This window comes from Xiphophorus maculatus, chromosome 9 (assembly GCF_002775205.1).
Source record: "Xiphophorus maculatus strain JP 163 A chromosome 9, X_maculatus-5.0-male, whole genome shotgun sequence".
Taxonomy (NCBI): Eukaryota; Metazoa; Chordata; class Actinopteri; order Cyprinodontiformes; family Poeciliidae; genus Xiphophorus; species Xiphophorus maculatus.
This window is the reverse complement of record NC_036451.1, coordinates 6,446,577-6,468,057: the sequence shown is the minus strand read 5'-3', so window position 1 is coordinate 6,468,057 and position 21,481 is coordinate 6,446,577. Positions and strand designations below refer to the sequence as shown.

The 21,481-nt window shown below is 38.9% G+C and overlaps 1 protein-coding gene and 1 long non-coding RNA gene across 4 annotated transcripts; one reads left to right on the top strand and one right to left on the bottom strand.

The window, feature by feature from the left end:
* Positions 1-535: 535 nt before the first annotated feature.
* Positions 536-21,090, bottom strand: LOC102236577 (phosphatidylinositol 3-kinase regulatory subunit gamma-like). Of its 3 annotated transcripts, none has more exons than XM_005800840.3 (12): positions 19,262-21,090; positions 16,167-16,781; positions 10,941-11,084; positions 8,423-8,528; positions 8,083-8,181; positions 6,609-6,789; positions 6,379-6,501; positions 5,510-5,652; positions 5,244-5,423; positions 4,978-5,049; positions 4,018-4,179; positions 536-3,560 (listed from the first exon to the last, which is right to left on the bottom strand). In XM_005800840.3, the coding sequence occupies exons 2-12, from the start codon at positions 16,375-16,377 to the stop codon at positions 3,371-3,373; spliced, it is 1,611 nt and encodes a 536-aa protein (XP_005800897.1). In that variant the 5' UTR covers positions 16,378-16,781; positions 19,262-21,090; the 3' UTR covers positions 536-3,370. The 3 variants fall into 3 exon arrangements, with proteins under 3 accessions (XP_005800897.1, XP_023195785.1, XP_023195784.1); XM_023340017.1 differs by having other exon boundaries at positions 5,244-5,420; XM_023340016.1 differs by lacking the exon at positions 19,262-21,090 and adding an exon at positions 17,936-17,953.
* On the top strand, positions 18,526-19,252 carry LOC111609754. Its single transcript, XR_002753305.1, has 3 exons — positions 18,526-18,610; positions 18,860-18,934; positions 19,024-19,252. It is a non-coding gene; the product is annotated as an uncharacterized LOC111609754 (long non-coding RNA).
* Positions 21,091-21,481: the final 391 nt, after the last annotated feature.

Below are 21,481 nucleotides of genomic sequence, written 5' to 3'. Positions count from 1 at the left end.
TGACATGACAGTTGGATAAAATGTCACATGACCGTTCAGACTGCAAATGAAAACAGTGGGATAGGTATCCAATTAGTACCAAATAGGGAAGTGGCACAAATTGGATTTTTATTTATTTTTCTCCATCTGGGGGCGGTGGTGAAAGATCGGAATTGGGCCGATCAGACCACAATGAAAAAGTCGGATATAAGTCGCAAATAGGCAAAAAAGATCTGATTTGCTTGTTGTGTGAACATAGCTTAATGGTGTTTATATTCATGGTCATATTTATTGGAAACATTACCTGCTCTGAAACCCCAATAAGAAATGTAAACGCAGCAAAATTTTAACTGAAATTTGGTTGGCGGACTATTAGAAGCTTGCATTGCAAGGTTTCCCCCAGAAAACCTGCTAAGCCCTGTGTTTTTGAGCTAAAAAATGTTGAAAGTTGACAAGAAATGTGAAAATATCACTTGATAATTATGTGTTCTTGAAAGATTGGGAAGATTAATACCTGAACACCAACTATAAAGTCTTAAAAAATGCAAACATTTTAAAAAGACTTGAATAAATAAGCAATGCTAAGTCTGGTGGGGGCACAAGTAAAGCCTGGTGGCCTGCCAGGCTTACAATACACTTGGGGAAACCCTGCATTGCAATTTAGGTAGTGAATATGGAAGTCACTGTGTAGTTTTAGATTATCCTCGACACAAATAACATAGATGTTAGTAGTGGTACGTGGATTATCTCCAGATTTTATTTATGTGCTAAATTAGCTTTATCCTGAAACGTCAGTGACACCCTTTCTGTGCAGTTTCTCTCAGACGTTTATATTAATGGGTCTGTGCTGTAGGTCATCCTTAAAATTCTACTGCTAAATTGGAGGCAAAGCCTTCTTCTGATTGATCGTCATGGATGTTTATGAAATCATATCCAACCAGACAAAACCTACTGATTTCATCAAACCATTGTAGTCTGTAAGGTGAACATTGTAGCTGGCGTAAAACTCTTAAAGGCACCTTTCAACAATTACTTAAAGATTTGTAAACTAGCTGTTTTAGCCTTTTGTAATGTCATCCATAATATAATCAACAAACTTAACAGAAAATCTTCTGTTCAAATCCTTGGAAAAGAAAATAAAAAGTTAAGAGTATTAATCTAAACCAGAGTGTTTACTCACTTTATTTAAACAATAGATTGTTGTTCGGTCTTTGTCTCTCATAATATACTGTCAAATGAGACATTATGAAGAGGAAAATTTTTTATTTATGTTGAGTAAAGCAAGATGTTTCACTAGCCAAGAGCAGCAAAAAGGAGCCATCTTGGAGAACCTATTCGTTTTTGTATTTTTTTTCTGGATAAAGTGCTTGAGTGTCTCCCCAGTCCCTGCAGTGCCCTTCATGTTTGCAGAGTCCCTTCCTGAGCTTAGTTTCCCTCGGAGCACATTTAACACTCCTTCATCCCTGAATAAACGTGTTTGATTGCATGGAAGACATGTCTTAATACAGAGAGATTAAACGTGTGTGGGGATTAACCTTTGAGTACATTGTTTTGGACCATAGTTTAGAAATGAATATAATCCACAGGAGGATTGAGTATATTTTTCTGGAAACATTAGCATTTAGCATCCCTGTAAGTCTTTGGGTGAAGTTGTTTAAAAATTCAGTATTTCTAGAAGTTAACTACTCCACTTCATGTTGCTCAGTCAGAATGAATATCAATGAAGAGCAAAAACAGGCAGTCGACCTACAGTCATGGGAAAGAACAATCAGAAGACATGCCATAATTCAATAGCAACCAACAATGTAAAGTAATTGTCTAGATTGAATTTTTCAACACCTTTCACACCAGGCTTGTTAGTCACTTTAATCAAATTTGAGTTTGTTTGCCTGAAAAGTTCGGTTTGTTTGGGGAGGTGTGACTGTTCAATCAAGCTCTAATTTGGACCAAAATGTCAATGTCTCTGTTAGGTTGAAGTGAACTCTAGTGCAGTTTCAATGAAAATGTGAATGCCAAGCAAACTAGGGGCCTCTCCAAAGTCAGGAAACATACTACAGCGTAGGGCATTCTGGGCACAACCAAAATCGAATAGCACAAGCAGGGGAGAAGGCTCACTGTCTTTTTTACCAAAGACAAAAGAGAAATCCTAGAACAGCAAAATGCTACTCCATTTCTGTTTACATTTTGTGAAGAAGGAAGTTTTGCTCAGTGTCTTCTTCAGAGGTTTTTGGTGCAGTGATACCATAGTTGAAGGGGGGGAACAGGTTTTTCAACGGCTTTTTTGTTTGACACCTGCAAATTTGGTCCGCGATCAAACCGGGTCTACCGGACTATCAGGTATGAAATTTGCTGTGGTAGAAATTTAGTTTGAGGTTCACTCTAGCATACAAATATTATGGTCAAATAAATGGGTCTACAACTAGGAAAAAAACAGAATCATCTCTCTCCACCGCCATGCTTCACAGTTGAGATGAGGATGTCTGTGCATCAAATTGAAACTTCTCTAATTTGGTCCCATCTGTCCAAACGACATTGATTGTTCCTTAAGTCCTTGTAGTTCATTCAAATGCAACTGTGCAAACCCTAATTAAGCAATACTCTTTTTATTTATCAAGAATTACTCCTGACATCTCTTCCATACCAGCCATACTTGTTTAGTCTTTTCTAATTGTTCAAGCTTTTTACAAGTTTGACGGAAACCTGAAAAATTGCTTATCGAAGGTCATTGATGTCTTTCAACATTGGCATTGTGTTAAAACACACCAGTTTACTCCAAACCATCCCTGTTCTGTCATCTCTGTGATCGTTAACTCGCTGATGTGAGGACCAATTAATTGTGCCTTTAATTAGCAGCAAGGCTGCATTTTTTCCCATGACTGTACAGCCATCTGCTACAACTGTTTTAGCAAAAATGGTTTTATTAATGCTTTTCTGTTCCTCCTTATGTCACATAAAACCTCTAAATTTTACAAATGTGTGCATTATTGTTGAATGAGTTTGTGTGAATAAAAGTGGTTTAGACAACAAGTACGATCAATTGAAAAAATTAATTGGAACAGCTAAGATTGTATTTTATAGCAACATGATAAACTGGTGTCATTTTTTAAGCTGTCAAGCTTTAGACAGCTTGAACTGAACATCTTAAAGTGTACCAGCGTATAAGTTTTTAGGGCTGCAGACAGTCTGAGACATAATTAAAGCTGAAATTGCTTCAAATCTGTATTATAAGCAGACTGCTGCTCATGCTTGTATTTTATGTGAAAACATACCAGTTAGTTCTTCTGACTGAATCACTAACAGGATCTTTGTTTTCATCTGTGTCTCCGTGTGGGTGAGTCCTCCGTGCTAATGCTGTGAAACTTTGGGAATCAGGACGGTGTGCTGGTGCATCTCAGCTGGACTGCTGACTAAAAGCGGGCCAGGCCAGGGTTACATTCAGCTGCTTGTTGTGTTGGATCAGTGATGTGTGGCGGTAGTGGAGGACAAGCTCCCTCAGCGACGAGTACAAGTTGTAGGGCTCAGCGAAGCCGTAACCTGTAGACGTCCTGTAGATCACGCAGTGTTTGACATCTCCGTCCACGCTGCAGGAGGGAACATGGGTCACTTTTTGTTTTCAGTTATGACTTTTAAAACAAAATATGCATGAAATAAATAAAAGTAAATCAAGATGCATAGAGTGATTATTAGAGTGCAGGTCAATGTTATACTGTTGATCAGCTTCTCTTGTGCAGCAATGGAGGATAAGAAAAGTGCATGATGTCCTGTCACCTTAAAACACTTATTTATGTCACTAGGAGTAAAGAGTAATTCTGAAAATATCAGCAGTTCTACCTGCAATAAAAAATACAAAAATCAGCAAGGATCTTTCAGTCATGACACAATGGCTACACCAGGGGGCGCATCCCACACATTTGAGAGTCCCTTTCCTATGGTAATATAAACTGTTTCAGGAAAAGTTAGCCTGTGCAAATCTTTTTTTCTTTTTTTTTTCTTTTTACTTATGACAAATTTGAAACAAGGAGATGTGAAGATACTCACACAACAGAGCAAGCAAAGGATCCCCTCTGAGTCTGGCTGTCCCTGATCAAGAATGTCCCATCCCGCCTTCCTTTCAGCAGCTCCTCCGCCTCTTTTCGTCTCATACCGCCAACGTACCAACTCCTCTCTTCCTCATGGGTGTCATCTTCAAGGGTGTAAGGGCTTGAATGAAGGCAGGTTAAATTAGCTGAATTATTTAGTGATTCTTCATCTAATTGTCTATCACAGTATTTGATAATTCAAAAATGACATTCAAATGTTGATTACGTTACACTATAGTGTGCAAAAGTTTTCAAAGGCTGATGTCCAACACAACTGCCTCTTTGCATACGTTAATGTAGGGCAGGGCAATAAATCAATTGTATATGTTGCAATATATCTGATCAATATCAACAGAATACTCAATAATTTCACTGAACACCAATCCAGAACTGCACAGCAATCTGGGAGATGTAAGCAGAGGAAAGATTGGTGGTATCAACTAACTCACTTCTCACTGGTTACCTAGCAACAACTTGTTGAATATCTTGTGGTTACCTAGCAACAACCTGTTGAGAAACTTTAAGGTTTCTCCACTACGCCTCATAAATGCTTAAAGATAATAATAAAAAAACAGCATGAAGCGAAAACTGTGGATAAAACGGGAAAGGTCAGGCCACCAGTTTAGTAGTATTTCAGTTGTTTAAATAAAAAAAAACTAATCAAAATTATTGATATTTACTGATAAGAAACACTTGTATTACAATAGGTTTTTCAGACAGATCATCCAGTTTTGCTTTTATGAAATACTGAGGATGTAAACCAGTAACTTGAGCCAGATGTGTTGGAGCAAAATCTAAAATATTCAAGACATCAACCCTCAAAAACTGGAGTTACACATCTTTATGTTAGCTATGATGCAATGAAAACAAATCTTAGAACTTCGAAGTTGTTTTAATAGATCAAGAAAAGGATACTTACTCTTCTTCATCAGGTCTAACACCGAACCAGTTGTTAATTTGACTCTGTCTCATGCCTTGCTGGGTTAGCCATCTGAAACATTAACAAAACAAGGTCAGAAAGATTCACTTTGTATTTAAACATCTTTGAGTTATTTTTAATTAAATTGTCAAAATTTGATTCAATAATTACTCAGTTAAATTTCCTGTGCTGACTTTTATTTTTTTAGAACTATAATACATAAAATAAGGCTCTTTTATAGCAGTATCTGTGGTGCCAATACTTACAGAAGGTATTGATCTCTGATTTTTCTGAGCTGTACAAGATCAGGCTTCAGTCTAGTAATTTTTCTGTCGACCTCCATGTGAGCCAGTGCTTTTGTCCTCAGTTCTTCCTCCAACATCTTCTTGCTGTTGTGGATCTCCTCCACCCTGGACTGCAGTTCATCAGAGTTGTTTTGAATTCTGCTGCCAAGGAAGCAACCAGAGTGACTATTTATTATTACCTGTAGAAACATTGGATTGAATTGATTTAATTATGTTAGGAAACCTACTTGTCATTTTTTGTGCTGCTGTCTAATGTGAGGAACATGTCGATGTATTCCTTGCTGTAGCGTTCTTGGGTTTCACACTCCTCCTCAAAGATCCGAATAATTTCACTGAAAGCCTCAATGGCCGTTCGCTTACTCTGGAGCTCCTGTAAATGAGGGAAATAAGAGCTTAGATCCCCAATCTGCTGTTTAATAAATACAACATTTGAATAGAGGTATAACAGTACACAAAAGTCTGTGTGCGTATCTTGGTTTTAAAGGGACGGTACTGTACACTTCAAGCATATTTTTAGTTTCGTTAGGAGTAAGCAAAGAATCTTTAAATTTCTGTAATATTTTTTTATTATGTTCTAAAAGCTTAGAACTTAAATGGAGATTAATTTTTCAATAAATGTAGCAGTATAAACAGGCACAGTTTAATTATAGCTAGTTTTTGTGTCAATTTTTAAAGTTGCAAACTTGATTCTGCACATGGACATATTCTGGTTAAAAACGGCGTGGTATTTGTTCAGAAATACTACCATGCCATGATATTTAGCAGAAGCTAATGCTAAAGCTCTAATGTCAATCCAATTATCTGCCCCGAAATGACCACACCCCTCAAGCACCAATTTAATTTTGGCATATTTTACACATCCTATAATGTCTTTAGATATTGTATTTATATTTTCGTGTTCTCTTGTTTTATTTTGTACCTATATGTTTCATGTTTGATGTTATGCTTAGCGCGCTAAATGTTTTCAAAGCTAGCTAAAGCGCCAAATGAAAAATTAACACTGCTTTTAGAGGCTTAGCAAAAGTTTTTTATTTTTAACCTTAAAATAACCATTGATGATGTAGTAACTGACTATTTATAAATGTTGTGTTGGTACCTGTGAGGTTTGGTTCAGCTCCTTAAATAGATGGTCATACTCTTGACTTTTCTCCTTGTATTGATCCTGAAATATCCTCAGCTGTTCTCCGATTGCTGCAATATCGATCTCCATCACATGGTGCTACACAGAGAAGAATGTAAAATCACTCAGGAGAGTTGTGATGGGTTGTTTCAAATTTTCATATTAATTTTTCCCTGTTTTTCTTATCAGGAAAAGTCAACACTTACTTGATAGTATCTGGAAACTGGGTAAAGTAACCTGATATCCAGCTTAGAGTTGTACTGGGCTAGTGATTTCTTCTGGTAGTACTGGATCAGGTCTACCAGTGAGGGAAAAGTCAGTGGCTCAGAAAAGCCGCACTTCCCCCCTTGATGGAAGATTTTTATTAGTCGGTTGTAGCCATCTTTTCTGCAAAAGTCAAAAATAGACTGTCATGTCTCTTCTCCATGTTCACAGTCACTTGTTTTTTTTTTAAATCCTGAAACCAGTGCAGAACTATGGGTGAGGTCTGTTTTTGATTATGTTTTTTCCCAAAGCTCCTATTAACAGAAGTCAGAATCTCTCTTGTTTTTGTAAAGGTTGACCCTGTCAAACTCATTTTGTCTACCTACTACCTACCATAAAAAGTTATGTTTGTCTTTCTATATTTTTCATTTTTATAATTTGTCCCTATGCCAGAAAGCATCAGTAAGTGCTCCCTTTTTTACAAATTGAGCAAAAATGTTATTTTTTTTGTCTTTTTTTGAAAGAAATATAACATTTATATAAATATAAAAGCGTTTTCATCCAGAACCAAACTGTAGCCATAAATTAGCCATCTTGCATAGCAATGCTTCTTTAGGCACAAGGGGACGCCACTTGCTGAATTGATGTGACTGAAAAATCAGGACTTGGTTGCAAGCATGTGTATGCACCAATAATTAATGAAACAACACAATCAGCTTTGATTAAAGTGGGTGTGTGTCTGTGGAGTATTGTCTGTTAAATGAGTGGAAAAACGCAAGTGAAATGCATCTTGTTGCTTCTGTTTCCAACTGCTACAGTCGGTGCCAAAATCTAATCAGCAAAGTTTAACATTACAAAAGCAGCTGGTTCTGATTTTACTAAATTGGGACAGAAACCACAGAATGTCTAAAGTTATGACTGAAAATTAAAAAAGCACAAGTTTAACTTTCATTTCAGGGAATAACACACCTGTGAATGCAGAATTTGATATTGATCACAGCCTGTGCGTCACATTTCTTTTTTTTAATGTACTGGTCCATAATTATTATGCTGTTATAATAACACAAGGAACATAATCAGATTGCTCTGAATAATCAGTTTATAATTGCTAGGACTGGAACAATTCATGGAGAAAACATGCAATTCAGTTTCAACAATAAAATTTAATAATGATTAAAATATTTCTTTTTTATTTTAATTTCATAAATATACAGTATTACACATAATTGGAAGACATAGACAAAAAGCATAGTTTAACCATCAGCTAAGTGTTGTTGCTGTTCCAAAGTAAATGTCCTTGTCTTTTATTCCTGACAAGTCGAATTGAAACTTGTCTGATAACTTGAATATCTCCAGTTTGTGTAGAAGTTTGAGAATACTGCTACCTTTTTAAAAATGGCGGCTAAATGGTCGACACAACTTCGATCGTCAAACTCGTCTCTTTTATTAGAGATTAAGATTTAAAACAAAGCTTACCGTAGAGTCAGCGTGTATTCCCCTTTAATCCGGCTGGAAGCATTTCGTACCAGAAATGTACCATCAGGAGTGTTTCTCATCATCTCATTTACCTCCTCTCTAGATAAAATAAAATATGATATTTATGATTTAGAAAGACTGAAAAAAAGATATCAAAACTAAATTGTAGAAATACTAGCCTTTCAAATTTATATTTTCAATTGAGATTAGTCTTGAAACCCAAATGTTGTTCATTTTCTACTTTTTTACTGTTTGAGGATTGCAGAATTCTTAAAAAGGTGTTAATTTGGAGCTTTGGGTCCAAATTAACACTAACCCGGATTATATAAATGGTTCATACCTTGAAATGTTGCCCCAGTACCATTCTGCATCAGACAGCTGCTGATCATCAATGCTGATGTCAGAGGCTGCCATCGCTTTGGTTATGTTGTTCTCTGGTGGGATATCTGACCACAAAACACAGGATAATTTTATGTAATGACAAAATAAAAACAGGATTAAGAACGTTTTATATTCATAACTTTAAAATGTTTTCACCAAATGTCTGGGATCAAATAACTGATTTTCTAACCCTATCACATAGATGAGCAGAATAAATAGAAAATACAGTATGTTTTTCTAGAATTGATTTTATTCATTGAGAAAAAATTATCCAAACCAACCGTGACCCTATTTTGAAAAAAATATTTGAGAAGTTGTAAATTAACTGTGATTATCCACATATTTTTGGAAAGCTGAGTTTAGTTTCACTACCTGCAAGTTTGTTTACTGTCAACCTGTAAGATCAAGAATAAAACATGTCTGACAACCTGATCAGAGCAACATCTAAAGCACTGCAGGCCTCACTTGCTTCTCAAATCAGCATGAATGCTTTACTGATAAGAAAGAGACTGGGTACTTTTTCGTCAGTAGTGATATTGGCCTTTAACATCTGTCTAAAAGTTAATCTCTTATCTGCTAAAAAAAAACTATTGTGATGATCCTATAGACTTTAGGAAAAATGTTTTCTAGCTTAATGAGATAAAAGTTGCACTTGTAAGTTTTCTATTAAATTTGTCTTGGAACAAAAACAGCATTTTAGAAAAACGGAAAACCTCCAATGAAACATGGTGGAAATGGACTGGATCTGCTTTGCTGGACTAAGATTATGGTGCAGATCAGGCTCAGATGCACACAATTACAATTTTTGAGTGGCCTAGTCAAAGACCAAGTTCAAATTACCCAGCGCACTTCCTTTATGCTAATAGAAAACCCTCCGATGAGGCTGAATTGAAATTATCCTAAAAATAGTCAAAATTTCTCCACAGCACTGTGAAAAGCCCATTTGCTATGTGCAAAATTCCTTGATTGGATTAAAATATATTTGGCATAAATAATCCAAATGTATTGTTTATATGGACTTGAAATTGATTAATCCCATCACAACATGTTTACCAGCACCAAGTTTATTCAGAAAAGGAGCGTTGACATGCGTGGAGTTGTAAAATTTCCCTAAAAAGCACAACGTTGAACTTCTGTTTATGCCAAGCATAAAAACAAACGCAGTAGTGTCTTCATTCTGCATCTTCTGGGTGCCAAGAATGGACCGTTACCAGGTTCTAATAATGGTCGAGACGTTACTCCACTCCCTAATTAAGCTGCAGACTAAGCAACACAAGCTGTTGGTCTTCCAGCGATCAGAATGAAATAAACATCCTTCAGCGTTCTGTGCTGCCTCCAACTAGCAAAGCCAACTTTATTTTAAAACGGCAAAACTTGGGCGTGCCGTGGTGGCTTAGGGGATAGCGCAACCCATATTTGGAGGCCTTGAGTCCTCGACACGGCCATCGCGAGTTCAACTCCCGGACCCGGCGACATTTGCCGTATGTCTTCTCCCCTCTCCTTCCCCCTTTCCTGTCAGCCTACTTTAAAAAAAACAAGGCACACTAGAGCCCACAAAAAGACCCCCTGGCGGGGTACAAAAAATATATAAAACGGCAAAACAAGTGCATTAAAGATGTTACACGCAACTTGTCAAATAAAATGACCTCTCTCTTATTAGACAAAGGGCATAAATGTCAAGTTAGTTTGCCACCATCAGAATAATCACAAATGTTTGGATCATCAATCAGCATAAACCAGCTACAGTTTCATTCCTGCAGAGCTGAATGCAGTCTGAATATTCCAATTGGGGTGCCATTTATTCCAATTATTCCCAGCCTATTTGATTATCAAAAACACGTAATGGCAGATGTTGGCACAACCCATTTATGGCTGCTGGGGGCTTCAGGGTCTGGCTGATTTGGACATCTATTTTAGTAAATTAAGTCATGCTGTTCAAATTTCATGATGTTTTAAATTGTTTCAAAAGTGAAAGTCAAAAGCCTTTTTGTTGACGTTGAACAATAACTGTGTAAAATAAACAGAAAAATAAGATAAAAGGAAAAAATCCCATCAGATACCAATTTAATTAAACATCAACCTAGTTTAAAATCCCAATCAATAACAATTTAAAACTCTCACAGCTTATGGAAAGAAACTTCTTGTATATCTATAAGTTCTGGTTGTGATAGGCCGGCATCGCCTGCTGGAAGGCAGCAATTTGAACAGATGATAACCGGGATGGGTGACGTCTTAATCTAAAACATTTAAGTTTGATGAATGAGTAAAAGCAGAACAATTGGAGGCAGCAGCATGTTTGTTTCCATTCTGAATTAAATGCTATATTAAAATTGTAGTACGGTTGTTCATAATAAACATCCTTCATCTAATCTACTTTGCTTTTTCAGATATAGCAAAGAGTCGAAGCACAACAATATGATGCATAACACAGAAAAACTGGATATTTTCAGATAAAATGAATTAATGATGTGGAGTACCTCCTTCTTTGCTAGTGTTGGTTGGTTTCAGGTCAGGATTCTCATGATCTTGAGCACAATGGGAGGAGAGCTGCTGAGGAACCGGTGTCCGAATGCAAGCTTGCTCCTCGCCGTCGTTTTGGTCCTTTTCTGTTTCCAGGAACTCTGAAACATCAACCGCACAGCAACCCAGGTTTAACTGCGGTGTCATCCACACTGTCTGGCTGTCTGCACACACTGCAGGTCACCCAGTGAGACTGGAGGAGATATTTTGTCTTACAGCTTGCAGGAGACTCTGTCCAGACTAGTGTGCTGACAGGTGACACTGTCTGACTGCCTAAAATACCAAAACTGGCACTCCTCAGCGCACTCGGCCAGACCCAGTTCTCCTTAGCGCTCAACCTCCCCTTGCCTCGCCTAACAAACAACAGCTGTCTGCATTGAGATGCCATGTCAGTGTGGCAGATTTTAAGATGACGTGCTACTTTCCTCGTTTTGTTGAACATATGCATGTCAGTGTGAGATTCTGAATGCAGATGAAACGTGAGAAGTTGTCAGCTGGACATTTCTTGAAGTAATGTGTAGCAAGGATCGTTTTCATTGAACAGCATGTAAACACACCCACGCCTGTGCTGATAAATGTGTGTAGTGAGAGCTGCTGTTAACAGTTGATGTAAGTTATCCCTCCTGCACTTGCGATGGCATGCCTGGAGATGTTTTAAATTGCTGCGGCAGGCAGAGCCGTACGCAGGAGGAATCATACACATGCTGTTGTAATATAAGAAAGGGACAAACTAACAAGCTCATGGCCTCAAACTGTCCAGCTCTGTCAAAACTTGTCTGATATTAAATGCTGAAGAGCATCAATGTCTAAAAAAATCTACATCTATTCTTTCCTCTTGAACATTGCCCTTTTACACCCTTAAACTTTAATTTATTTTATTGGGATTTATAGTTGAAACCAGAAGTCTTGTGTATACCAAATAAAAAACTTACCAATATTTCCCAGCATGTAATTTTTCTAAAAAAAAAAAAAAAAAAAAAAAAAAAAACTTTACATATTTGTCGAAACTATTGCTGTCGCTACAGCATGGTATGAGATAGATAATCTGTGAAAAAATCTAGCTTCTCTGCCTTCTCCTAGAAACAACCAGGAGGCGGGTCTTAGCACTGTTGATCATGCTCATGTATGCGCTGATCATCCCACCTCACTTGTCCTCCTTCCTTACAGCTTGTTGTGAATGTTCAGGCTAGTTTATCCAGTGACGATGGCTAAACGATTCTCCTGGGATGATAAGTTGTTTCTCTATCATTAGCACATTGAGCAGCATGTACAAGAGGGTGATGGAGAGCATTAAGACATTCCTCCTTGCTGTGATTCATTGGTTTTGGTTGGGAGCTTTGTATTTCTGCAGATTGCAAAAATAGCTCAGGAATGAGATGAAGGAGCTTGATATTTTCATATTAAATATCAAAATATATTTTATCTTGCAAAGATGCTGGCTTTAGTTTTGGGGTTAATCAGAACATTTTGGACCAGAATACATTAATGTGTTCAACTTATCTTTTTGAACTACATCACTGACAACTGTTTTAGTTTGAACTCTTTCGTCTCTGTGTTCATAAATAGACTGAGATTTAGTTAAACTTGTGCTTAAGACGAACTCTAAGACTTTTATTTTATTAAACATTGATACACACACACATATTCCAGCTTTGTCATAGCTTTTAAGTAAATCAAGAAGTTCATATTAAAAGGACCAACATCTCTTAGAACTTTTAACGTCATTTTACAAACCAGATGACAAGTCCTTTTTTGTTTATGTTCGAATTTTAATCTGGTCTCAGCAATTCACAAACCAACTAAATTCTGCCATCTGCTGGTTATTCAGTCAGGAACCAAATGGAAAGAAATAGCATTTGATTTTATAGTAATTTAGGGTTTTGAGCAGCATAAAGTCTTTTCTTAACTCAAATAGAGAGATTTAGTTTTCTCTTCAAGACTCTTGTTGAAAGCTGTTCACTTGTAACTGAATCAGTTGGGCCACATCTGTATGTGGGGCCGTTTGCAAAGTTACACTGTCATAAATACACAGTAATAATATGGGTTATTTAGCCTGTCGTAAGAGAGAGAAAATGGGGGCTAATTTTTAAGTATTTTCACCATGTTCATTCATCAAAATGTCACAATTCAAAACTAAATACTTAGTTTCTAAGCTGGTATTTATCTTCAAACTGAATACTTAGTTTGAAGATAAATATTTTGTTTGAAACTATATATTTGAAAAATATTTTTTAGCAGCTCTAATATAAATAATTGTCAAAATAAATGAAACTAAATATTTGTTTTTATTCAAAAATATTTAGTTTACAAATTGTGATTATTTATAAATGAATTAATGACATGCTAGGAAAAAAATTAACCCCCATTTTTCTTTTCTAATGAGAGCCTAAAAAAACTAAATAACACCTTCTACATTAGAGCCAGAACTTGAGGCCTTAAAGCATGTGTCAAACTTGAGGCCCGGGGGCCAACTCTGGCCTGCCATAACGTTTTATGTGTCCTTCTAGACTTTAGATGGACACCGAAATAGAGCCTTCAAAAATAACAGTTTGTGTGCTTGAATGTTGGTTACCAATCAAATCAAAGCATTTTTTATCGATATACTGCCTAATTACTAGGCCTGTCATTATAGTTTATTTCAAATAAAATAATGATAATGTCACAATAATAAAACACATTCTCAAAGGTTAATAAACTTTAAATTGAAATGAACATTTACCAATAATACATTTTAAATATTCAAAATAAATCAACAAAACAGAAACAACAAATAAAATTACAAAGACTGTAAATAAGACTGTCCTTCAAAAAAGAGTTAGTTGAGACCAAAGCATCAGACTGAAGACTTCTATTTTCCAGTTTTTGGTAGAGAGAAAAGAGAACAAACCATCCATCCATCCATTTTCTTCATCTTTATCCGGGGTCGGGTTGCGGGGGTAGCAGCTTCAGAAGGGAGGCTCAGACTTCCCTCTCCCCAGCCACTTCTTCCAGCTCTTCTGGGGGAATCCCGAGGCGTTCCCAGGCCAGCTGAGAAACATAGTCCCTCCAGCGTGTCCTGGGTCTTCCCCAGGGCCTCCTCCCGGTGGGACATGAACACCTCACCAAGGAGGCGTCCAGGAGGCATCCTGACCAGATACCCGAGCCACCTCAACTGGCTCCTCTCGATGTAAAGGAACAGCGACTCTACTCTGAGTCTCTCCCGGATGACTGAGCTTCTCACCCTACCTCTAAGGGAGAGCCCAGACACCCTACGGAGAAAACCCATTTCGGCCGCTTGTATCCGCGATCTCGTTCTTTCGGTCATGACCCAAAGCTCATGACCATAGATGAAAGTGGGAACGTAGATTGACCGGTAAATCGAGAGCCTCGCTTTTTGGCTCAGCTCTCTCTTCACCACGACGGACCGGTACAGCGCCCGCTTCACAGCAGACGCTGCGCCAATCTGCCTGTCGATCTCCCGCTCCCTTCTTCCCTCATTCGTGAACAAGATCCCAAGATGCTTGAACTCCTCCACTTGGGGCAGGACATCCCCCCCCGACCTAGAGAAGGCACTCTACCCTTTTCCGGCTCAAGACCCTGGCCTCGGATTTGGAGGCACTGATCCTCATCCCGGCCGCTTCACACTCTGCTGCGAACCGCTCCAGCGAGAGCTGCAGATCATGACCTGATGAGGCCTACAGGACCACATCATCCGCAAAAAGCAGAGATGTGATCCTGAGGCCACCAAAACGGATCCCCTCAACACCTTGGCTGAGCCTAGAAATTCTGTCCATGAAAGTAATGAACAGAATCGGTGACAAAGGGCAGCCCTGGCGGAGTCCAACTCTCACCGGAAACGAGCCCGACTTACTGCCGGCAATGTGGACCAGACTCTGACACCGGTCATACAGGGACCTGACAGCCCATATCAAAGGGCCCGATACCACGTACTCCCGGAGAACCCCCATCAGAGCGCCCCGAGGGACACGGTCGAACGCCTTCTCCTAGTCCACAAAAAACATGTAGACTGGTTGGATGAACTCCCATGCACCCTCCAGGACCCTGCTGAGGGTGTAGAGCTGGCCCAGTGTTCCACGACCAGGACGAAAACCACACTGCTCTTCCTGAATCCGAGGTTCGACTATCCGACTGACCCTCCTCTCCAGGACCCCTGAGTAGACCTTGCCAGGGAGGCTTAAGAGAGTGACTCCTCTATAATTGGAGCACACCCTCCAGTCCCCCTTTTTGAACAGCCCACCCCAGTCTGCCAATCCAGGGGAACTGCCCCTGATGTCCATGCGATATTGCAGAGTCTCGTCAGCCAACACAACCCTACAACATCCAGAGCCTTAAGGAACTCCGGGCGGATCTCATCCACCCCCGGAGCCTTGCCACCGAAGAGCTTTTTAACCACCTCGGCGAACTCGTTCCTAGAGATTGGAGAGCCCAACCCAGAGTCCCCAGGCTCAGCTTCCTCAATGGAAGGCATGTTGGTGGGATTGAGGAGGTCTTCGAAGTATTCTGCCCACTGACCCACAACATCCCGAGTTGAGGTCAGCAGCACACCATCCCCACTATAAACAGTGTTAGTGCTGTACTGCTTCCCCCTCCTGAGACGCTGGATGGTGGACCAGAATCGCCCCGAAGCCGTACGGAAGTCTTTCTCCATGGCCTCTCCAAACTTCTCCCACGCCCTAGTTTTTGCCTCGGCAACCACCCGAGCTGCATGCCGCTTCACCCGCCGGTACCCATCAGCTGCTTCTGGAGTCCCGCAGGCCAAAAAGGCCTGATAGGACTCCTTCTTCAGCCTGACAGCATCCCTCACCGAAGGTGTCCACCAACAGGTTTGAGGGTTGCTGCCGCGACAGGCACCGACAACCTTGCTGCCACAGCTCTGATAAGCCGCCTCGACAATGGAGGCACGGAACATGGTCCACTCAGACTTAATGTCCCCCTCTTCCCCCAGAATGTGTTTGAATGATCAATGATGAGACTTAGCAAATGTAGAAACATATCTTATGTTTCTACATTTATTATACATCTATTTTAACAATTTGTTAGTGGGTTATTTCAGTTCATTCTACCACAATCTTAATATGACTGAGAAGAAGAGTTTTACACCCCTGCTTCATCTGTTTTTCTAAACACCACAATGAGATCCTATTGATGCATCCAAACTCTTGAAACATTACGTTTAATCTTACCTTGATCTGCTGGTGGAGCGATCTCTGCTTGCTGCTGTGATTGGTCAGGAGGTGGTGATGTAATCACAGGAAGGGCAGCATCGGGCTCTGGATTGTTCTCCATGTGGCCAGTGTTCCCGATCCCAATGCCGTCCCTGAGATGGAGGGATGCTAGCGATGATGCAGCCTGGAGCTCGTCGTCTCTCCCCAGCTGGAAACTCTCCGCTGCCATTTTCACAACGTCGACTGAATTGTCCAGCTTGGTTTTATTGAGGGTGAAGCAGGAAGGTGGGCCACAGTGCTGCTGACCACATACTATCAGCTCAGAGATGCCCTCATGGCTGACCGATCAGATGGTGGAAGTGCGGAGATCATGGCTGCTCAGTGTTGCCAACGTAGTCCAAGGTCCCGTTGTTCAGCCACAGTTTTAAACACATCGTACAGCAGGCTGATGGCATCGCCAGTAGATCCGGTCTGTGCTCGTCTTTATCTAGAGCTCCTAAGCTCAAGCACAGTTCTGCTTATTTCAAGCAATTCATATCAGAAGTAATGAGTCCCATTAACAAAGCTTGAGGATGCAGATGAACAACAGATTGATTTCTTCAAGGATTCATGAATAAACTTTTCCCAAGAAACCTAAGAGAACAAGGCAAAAAAAAAAAAAAAAAAGACAGAGGAAAGCGTCTGGTTAAAAGAACGAAAAGGCCAGACAGCAGCGCTCAGTGGAAATGCAGCATCCAGCATCATTTGACGTCATGCTCAACATTTTTATTATTTATTCTATAACATATTTTAGCCCTGATGCAGCACATTTCCCTAAGATTATTTTTATCTTTGCTTTAGTAATTTATCTGCTAAACATTTTTTGTTGCTGAGAAACTAAATTCCCAGTTATAATTTAAATAATAAATAAAAAAAGGAGAAAAAGAAATGTAGCTTTTCCAAAAAGGACGTGAAAGCACAAGAGCTGAAGTAAAAGCAGGATTATTAAACATATTTAAATTTGTTTAAATACTCCAAACATTAATTTAATTAGCATTTTTGTCAAAAACAAAAATCTATTTATTTATATCCAAAAGTAAAACATAAATCAAAATCAATGTCATTGTGCACAAATAAAGCACAACGAAATTAAAAATATAGCAATTCTTGAAGAAAGTCGGAATGACTGAGATATTAAGAATAAATAAATAAATACTGTTCTTTCTTTATATTGTGCATTCATAAAAAAAATTTGGATAATTAAATTTTCTTTAGGAGATTTTTTTAGGAGGTATACATAGCTTTTATTAATAAAAATATATTTATACAGTATATATATACAAATATTTTATTTATTGAAGGAAAATTGTTTTAATACTGTTTTTCTGTTACTTTTTTCTAAAGAAAAAATGTTAACAAAATGAGTAATAACTTTAAAATACAAATTTCTATTTTTTTTTATTTTTTAACAATCGAATTTTAAAGTAATTTTAAAAAGTCTGAAAATGTACAAATAAAACGTGAAGCAGAAAAGGTTTCACGTTGAGGTGTCTTTTCTCCGTTTCTACTGAAACTAGAAAAAAAAAAGGTGCTGATGTAATTTTATTTTAAAATTACAGTTTTCTTTGAACTAAACTGTTGCTGAAAAATTATGAAATGTAGAAATAAAAAGAGAAAAATGGAAATAAAATTAGAAAAAGGAAAGAGGGACTGTTCCCCATTTGGGATTTAGTGGATTTCTCTGGACTTTGCACCATGTGAAGTCCTGCTAAAGGTTTTATCTGTAAATATACACATAATGTACGTACAGCATTATGTTAGGAAGCCCTTTACGTGACAAAGAGTTGAGGGGGGCAGCAGCTAAATCCTGCTCCTATCCCATAGCGATGGATTAGTCAGCGCATTCTCCACAGTGTAACCTCTTATGGAAGGGATTTGTTTGGGGATATCCATTAGTTGCCCTAGAAGGGAGGAAAAATTACCATAACGGCATGTTTAAGACAAATATTTGAAGAGTTGCTTCACATGACTAATGATATTCTATCCTGAGGGATGAGGTGTGCAGAAAATGGGGGGAGATTATTTTAAGTAATGGAAATGCAACTGAAATGCATCAAATTTAAATTTGTTTTTATCTTAACCAAAATATTTACAATATTTTGTTTCAAAAACTAAAGATCCTTTAAGCATCATATCTGACTGTTAGATATATCGTCTGTTCCTGCATACTAATAGGTTTTTATTTTATTTATTTATTTATTTATTTTGGTGTTTTGATTACCGTGGGGTTTGGTTTGTTTCAGCCAAAGTTTCTAAATTCATCAGCTGAAGCAGCCTCCCTCATCCAAAGCTGAAGAGGAGAAAATGGCGTCGTGTGGAGATGGTTGGGATGGTACGCAGACGTTAAGTCGCCATGGGTTGACGCTCTTGGTTGACCACGATGAGGTTGTATCGAGTCGATTATTGGTTTACCAACGCCAACAGTAAGACGAATCCCTTAAAAATAGTTAATTTGAATTTTTGCAGTATTTAGCCTAAAATAAGCAAACATCCACATAGGATAGTTCAACTAGGTTTCTTCTTAACCAGTTATTGTATTTTTACTGACATCCTCTTACTTTTATGTTCTTTACTGTGATTTGTTTTCAGCATTGCTTTTAATGTGCAAAATTAATCAAATTAAATAACCAATATACTGGCAAGTGTTTAGTTGATTTATTTATTTATTTAAGGAAATCCAGTGAAGAGGATTCGAACCTCGTCAGATGTCCAATTAGACACCGTCACTAAAAATGTCATAATTTCAGGTATTTCCCTTCATGTTCTGTTTTAGTTTTCGTTTTTGTGGAAAAGTTTATATTTTCCTTTTAACTGTTATTGATTGTGTCGCATCCAGAACTGATAACGGGACATCTGATGTACGCCATATTTTCCCAACGCCTTCAAGCTGCTCCCCCAACCCTCCATTACCCTGTAACTAAGCTCTGAACGACGAAGAGCCGTGGATGCAGAATATGCAGAGAACTTTTAAAATGGCAACTTTTGGAGCGGGCGTCATCCGACCAGCCCGGCTACAAAGAAGAGGAATCAAACGCCATCGAGAAGCTCAGCCACGCAGGACAGCATGCACCTACCTGGGCCAAGACGGAGGAGACCGGGGCAGCGTGGGAAACCAGCGTCTCGTCGACATCCATGAAGCGGCGAAGAGACGTTGCTGGACGCACACGTGGCTCCGATCAAACCAACCACCGGCCTATGTCCTCACGCCATCCTGTGTCCCTCCGCCCCCCAACGCCTCCCGCTCCTCCTATCCCGTGAAGCGTCTCCTCCACAGCTCTCCATCTTCTTCAGATCCTCTCCTGTTGGGTGTTATCTGTACCTTTGAAGTAGCACATTTTCCCACGCTGTCATTCCTCCAGGTTTTTCGTCTCTTCCTCACGGAGCTTCTTGAATTTCAGCCTGATTCAAAGTCAGTGGCCACACTTTTAAATGCAGTGTGCAGGAGAAACTACAATTATATTTAAAGTGCATTCTAAAGAAAAAAAGGGGGAAAAAGACTACAAAGTGTGGATTTTAGAGCCAGTGGAGGTGAAGGTGGAGAAAAAGCTGCATCGGTGCAGCTCTTCACACTGCAACTCTTTTTCACAGTTTGATCCACAGTGAGGATGCACTGTTGGGGACACGAGCATGAGAATGAGACAGCAAGGGGAAAAAAACTCCTATATAAATAAATAAGGAAAGGATGCCACTGTTGCTATACAGAGGAAGGGGCTTAGTAGTCTCCTGAAATCCTATTGGTCGGCCTGTTGCCATGTGCTCAGCAGTCAGCAGAGATGCTGCTAACAAATCAAGGAAATGTTCTAATATTAGACTGTATGTTTCTAGGCAGCGGGAGCCCCTGACCTCTCAACTCCGACTGCGTTACGTTCCACTTCACAGATCAGCATAATGAAACAAGTGGTGTGGAAGTAACTCGTTAAAAAAAATGCTAAAAAATGTTACGCCGCTGTAGACAAAACCAGACACTGGCCCCCAATACCAGGTCTCTCTCTGTGTCGTGCCAGGTTGACTGATCGCAGGAACAAAATGAGGTTGAGAGTGGAGGAAATCCTTTAGTCTTTATTTTAGCCAGATGGAAATCATTCTGCATGGGTCCAGTCATTAAAATTAAAACTCTTTTTGACAGGGAAAAACACATCACTAATGAGGCAGTAATTATAAAGTGGTGAAAAATTACACTTTTGCATTTTAAATTTCCTGCTGTTTGAATTTTCCCAGTGAACAGTATCCCTTTTTTTAAATAGCACCTTAGATTGTAGTTTTTCCAGCTGGAATTGCCCAAATGCATAGATAAAACTTAACAAGATGCTGTTTTTAGAAACCTTAGGTTATTTTCCTTTGCAGAAATATTTCAGTGAAACCTTACCCAAAACATTTCTTTACCCCTTAGTTTCTTCTTTCTGTTCTCTTCATTTTCCCTCAATTATTCAAGATAACAGAAAAATAATGTCCACATCCTCCTCCATATGATGTATTTTTACAACAAACTATCTAATCTATGTGAACAGCAGAGAACCCCAGACTCCTCCTCCTCTGCTACAGACTAAAGCTAATACGGACTCCAAACTGGTTATAAGATTTAATCTCTGCATCAAGATCTTGGTTTGCCCAGCACCTTCTTCCTCGTCCAGTGGACAGTTTCAGCCTTGAAAAGCCATTGATCATAATCAATTTTTATAAGCTATAAGAGCAAAACATGAAAGAGGATGAAAACTTTTCAGTCACTACGTCCTGACTAACACAAGCTAAAGGACTTTACGGGATTCGTTCTTCAGCCTGATAAAACTCTATTCATAATTGGTGAGGCTATATAGTGACACAGTTTCCACTAGCTGCATTTCCATTAGGATTGCTCTGATTGCAGTTTTTTTGGCCGATCGCTGATTACTGAGTGTTTAAAAGCCTGACCTGCTGATTCCTATTTTGGATGACACCATTTTTTTGTCTGAAATTTTGCTAAATATAGCAAGAAATTTGCTGAGTTGGCAACAGTGGGATGAATATTGTTAACTGCAAACATACAGACATGGCCTGGTGGGTCATGTCTGCATGTCTGTCAGACATGACCCACCAGGTCTGTCAGTCAAACCTCTTTAAAGGCAGAGCAGAAGAAGTTAGTGGCTGATTTTTAGACCTTTGCTGGGGTAGATAAGATTAGAGGATAAGATCAGCTTCACATCTAAGTATCAGCCGATCACTGATCAATTAAGGAAAATTGCGTCCATAAATTGGTGCACCCCTAGTTTCCATTACAAATATGCACAACTTTGTAAGTATTCTGGCAATGTCGAAAA

Excerpts from the sequence above, each read along its gene's own strand:
- LOC102236577 (XM_005800840.3), bottom strand. The coding sequence starts at position 16,377 with ATGGCAGCGGAGAGTTTCCAGCTGGGGAGAGACGACGAGCTCCAGGCT. Across the intron at positions 8,529-10,940 it reads CAACACTAGCAAAGAAGGAG|ATATCCCACCAGAGAACAAC; the intron begins GTACTCCACATC and ends TTTTGTGGTCAG. Across the intron at positions 5,653-6,378 it reads AGCTGAACCAAACCTCACAG|GAGCTCCAGAGTAAGCGAAC; the intron begins GTACCAACACAA and ends CCTCATTTACAG.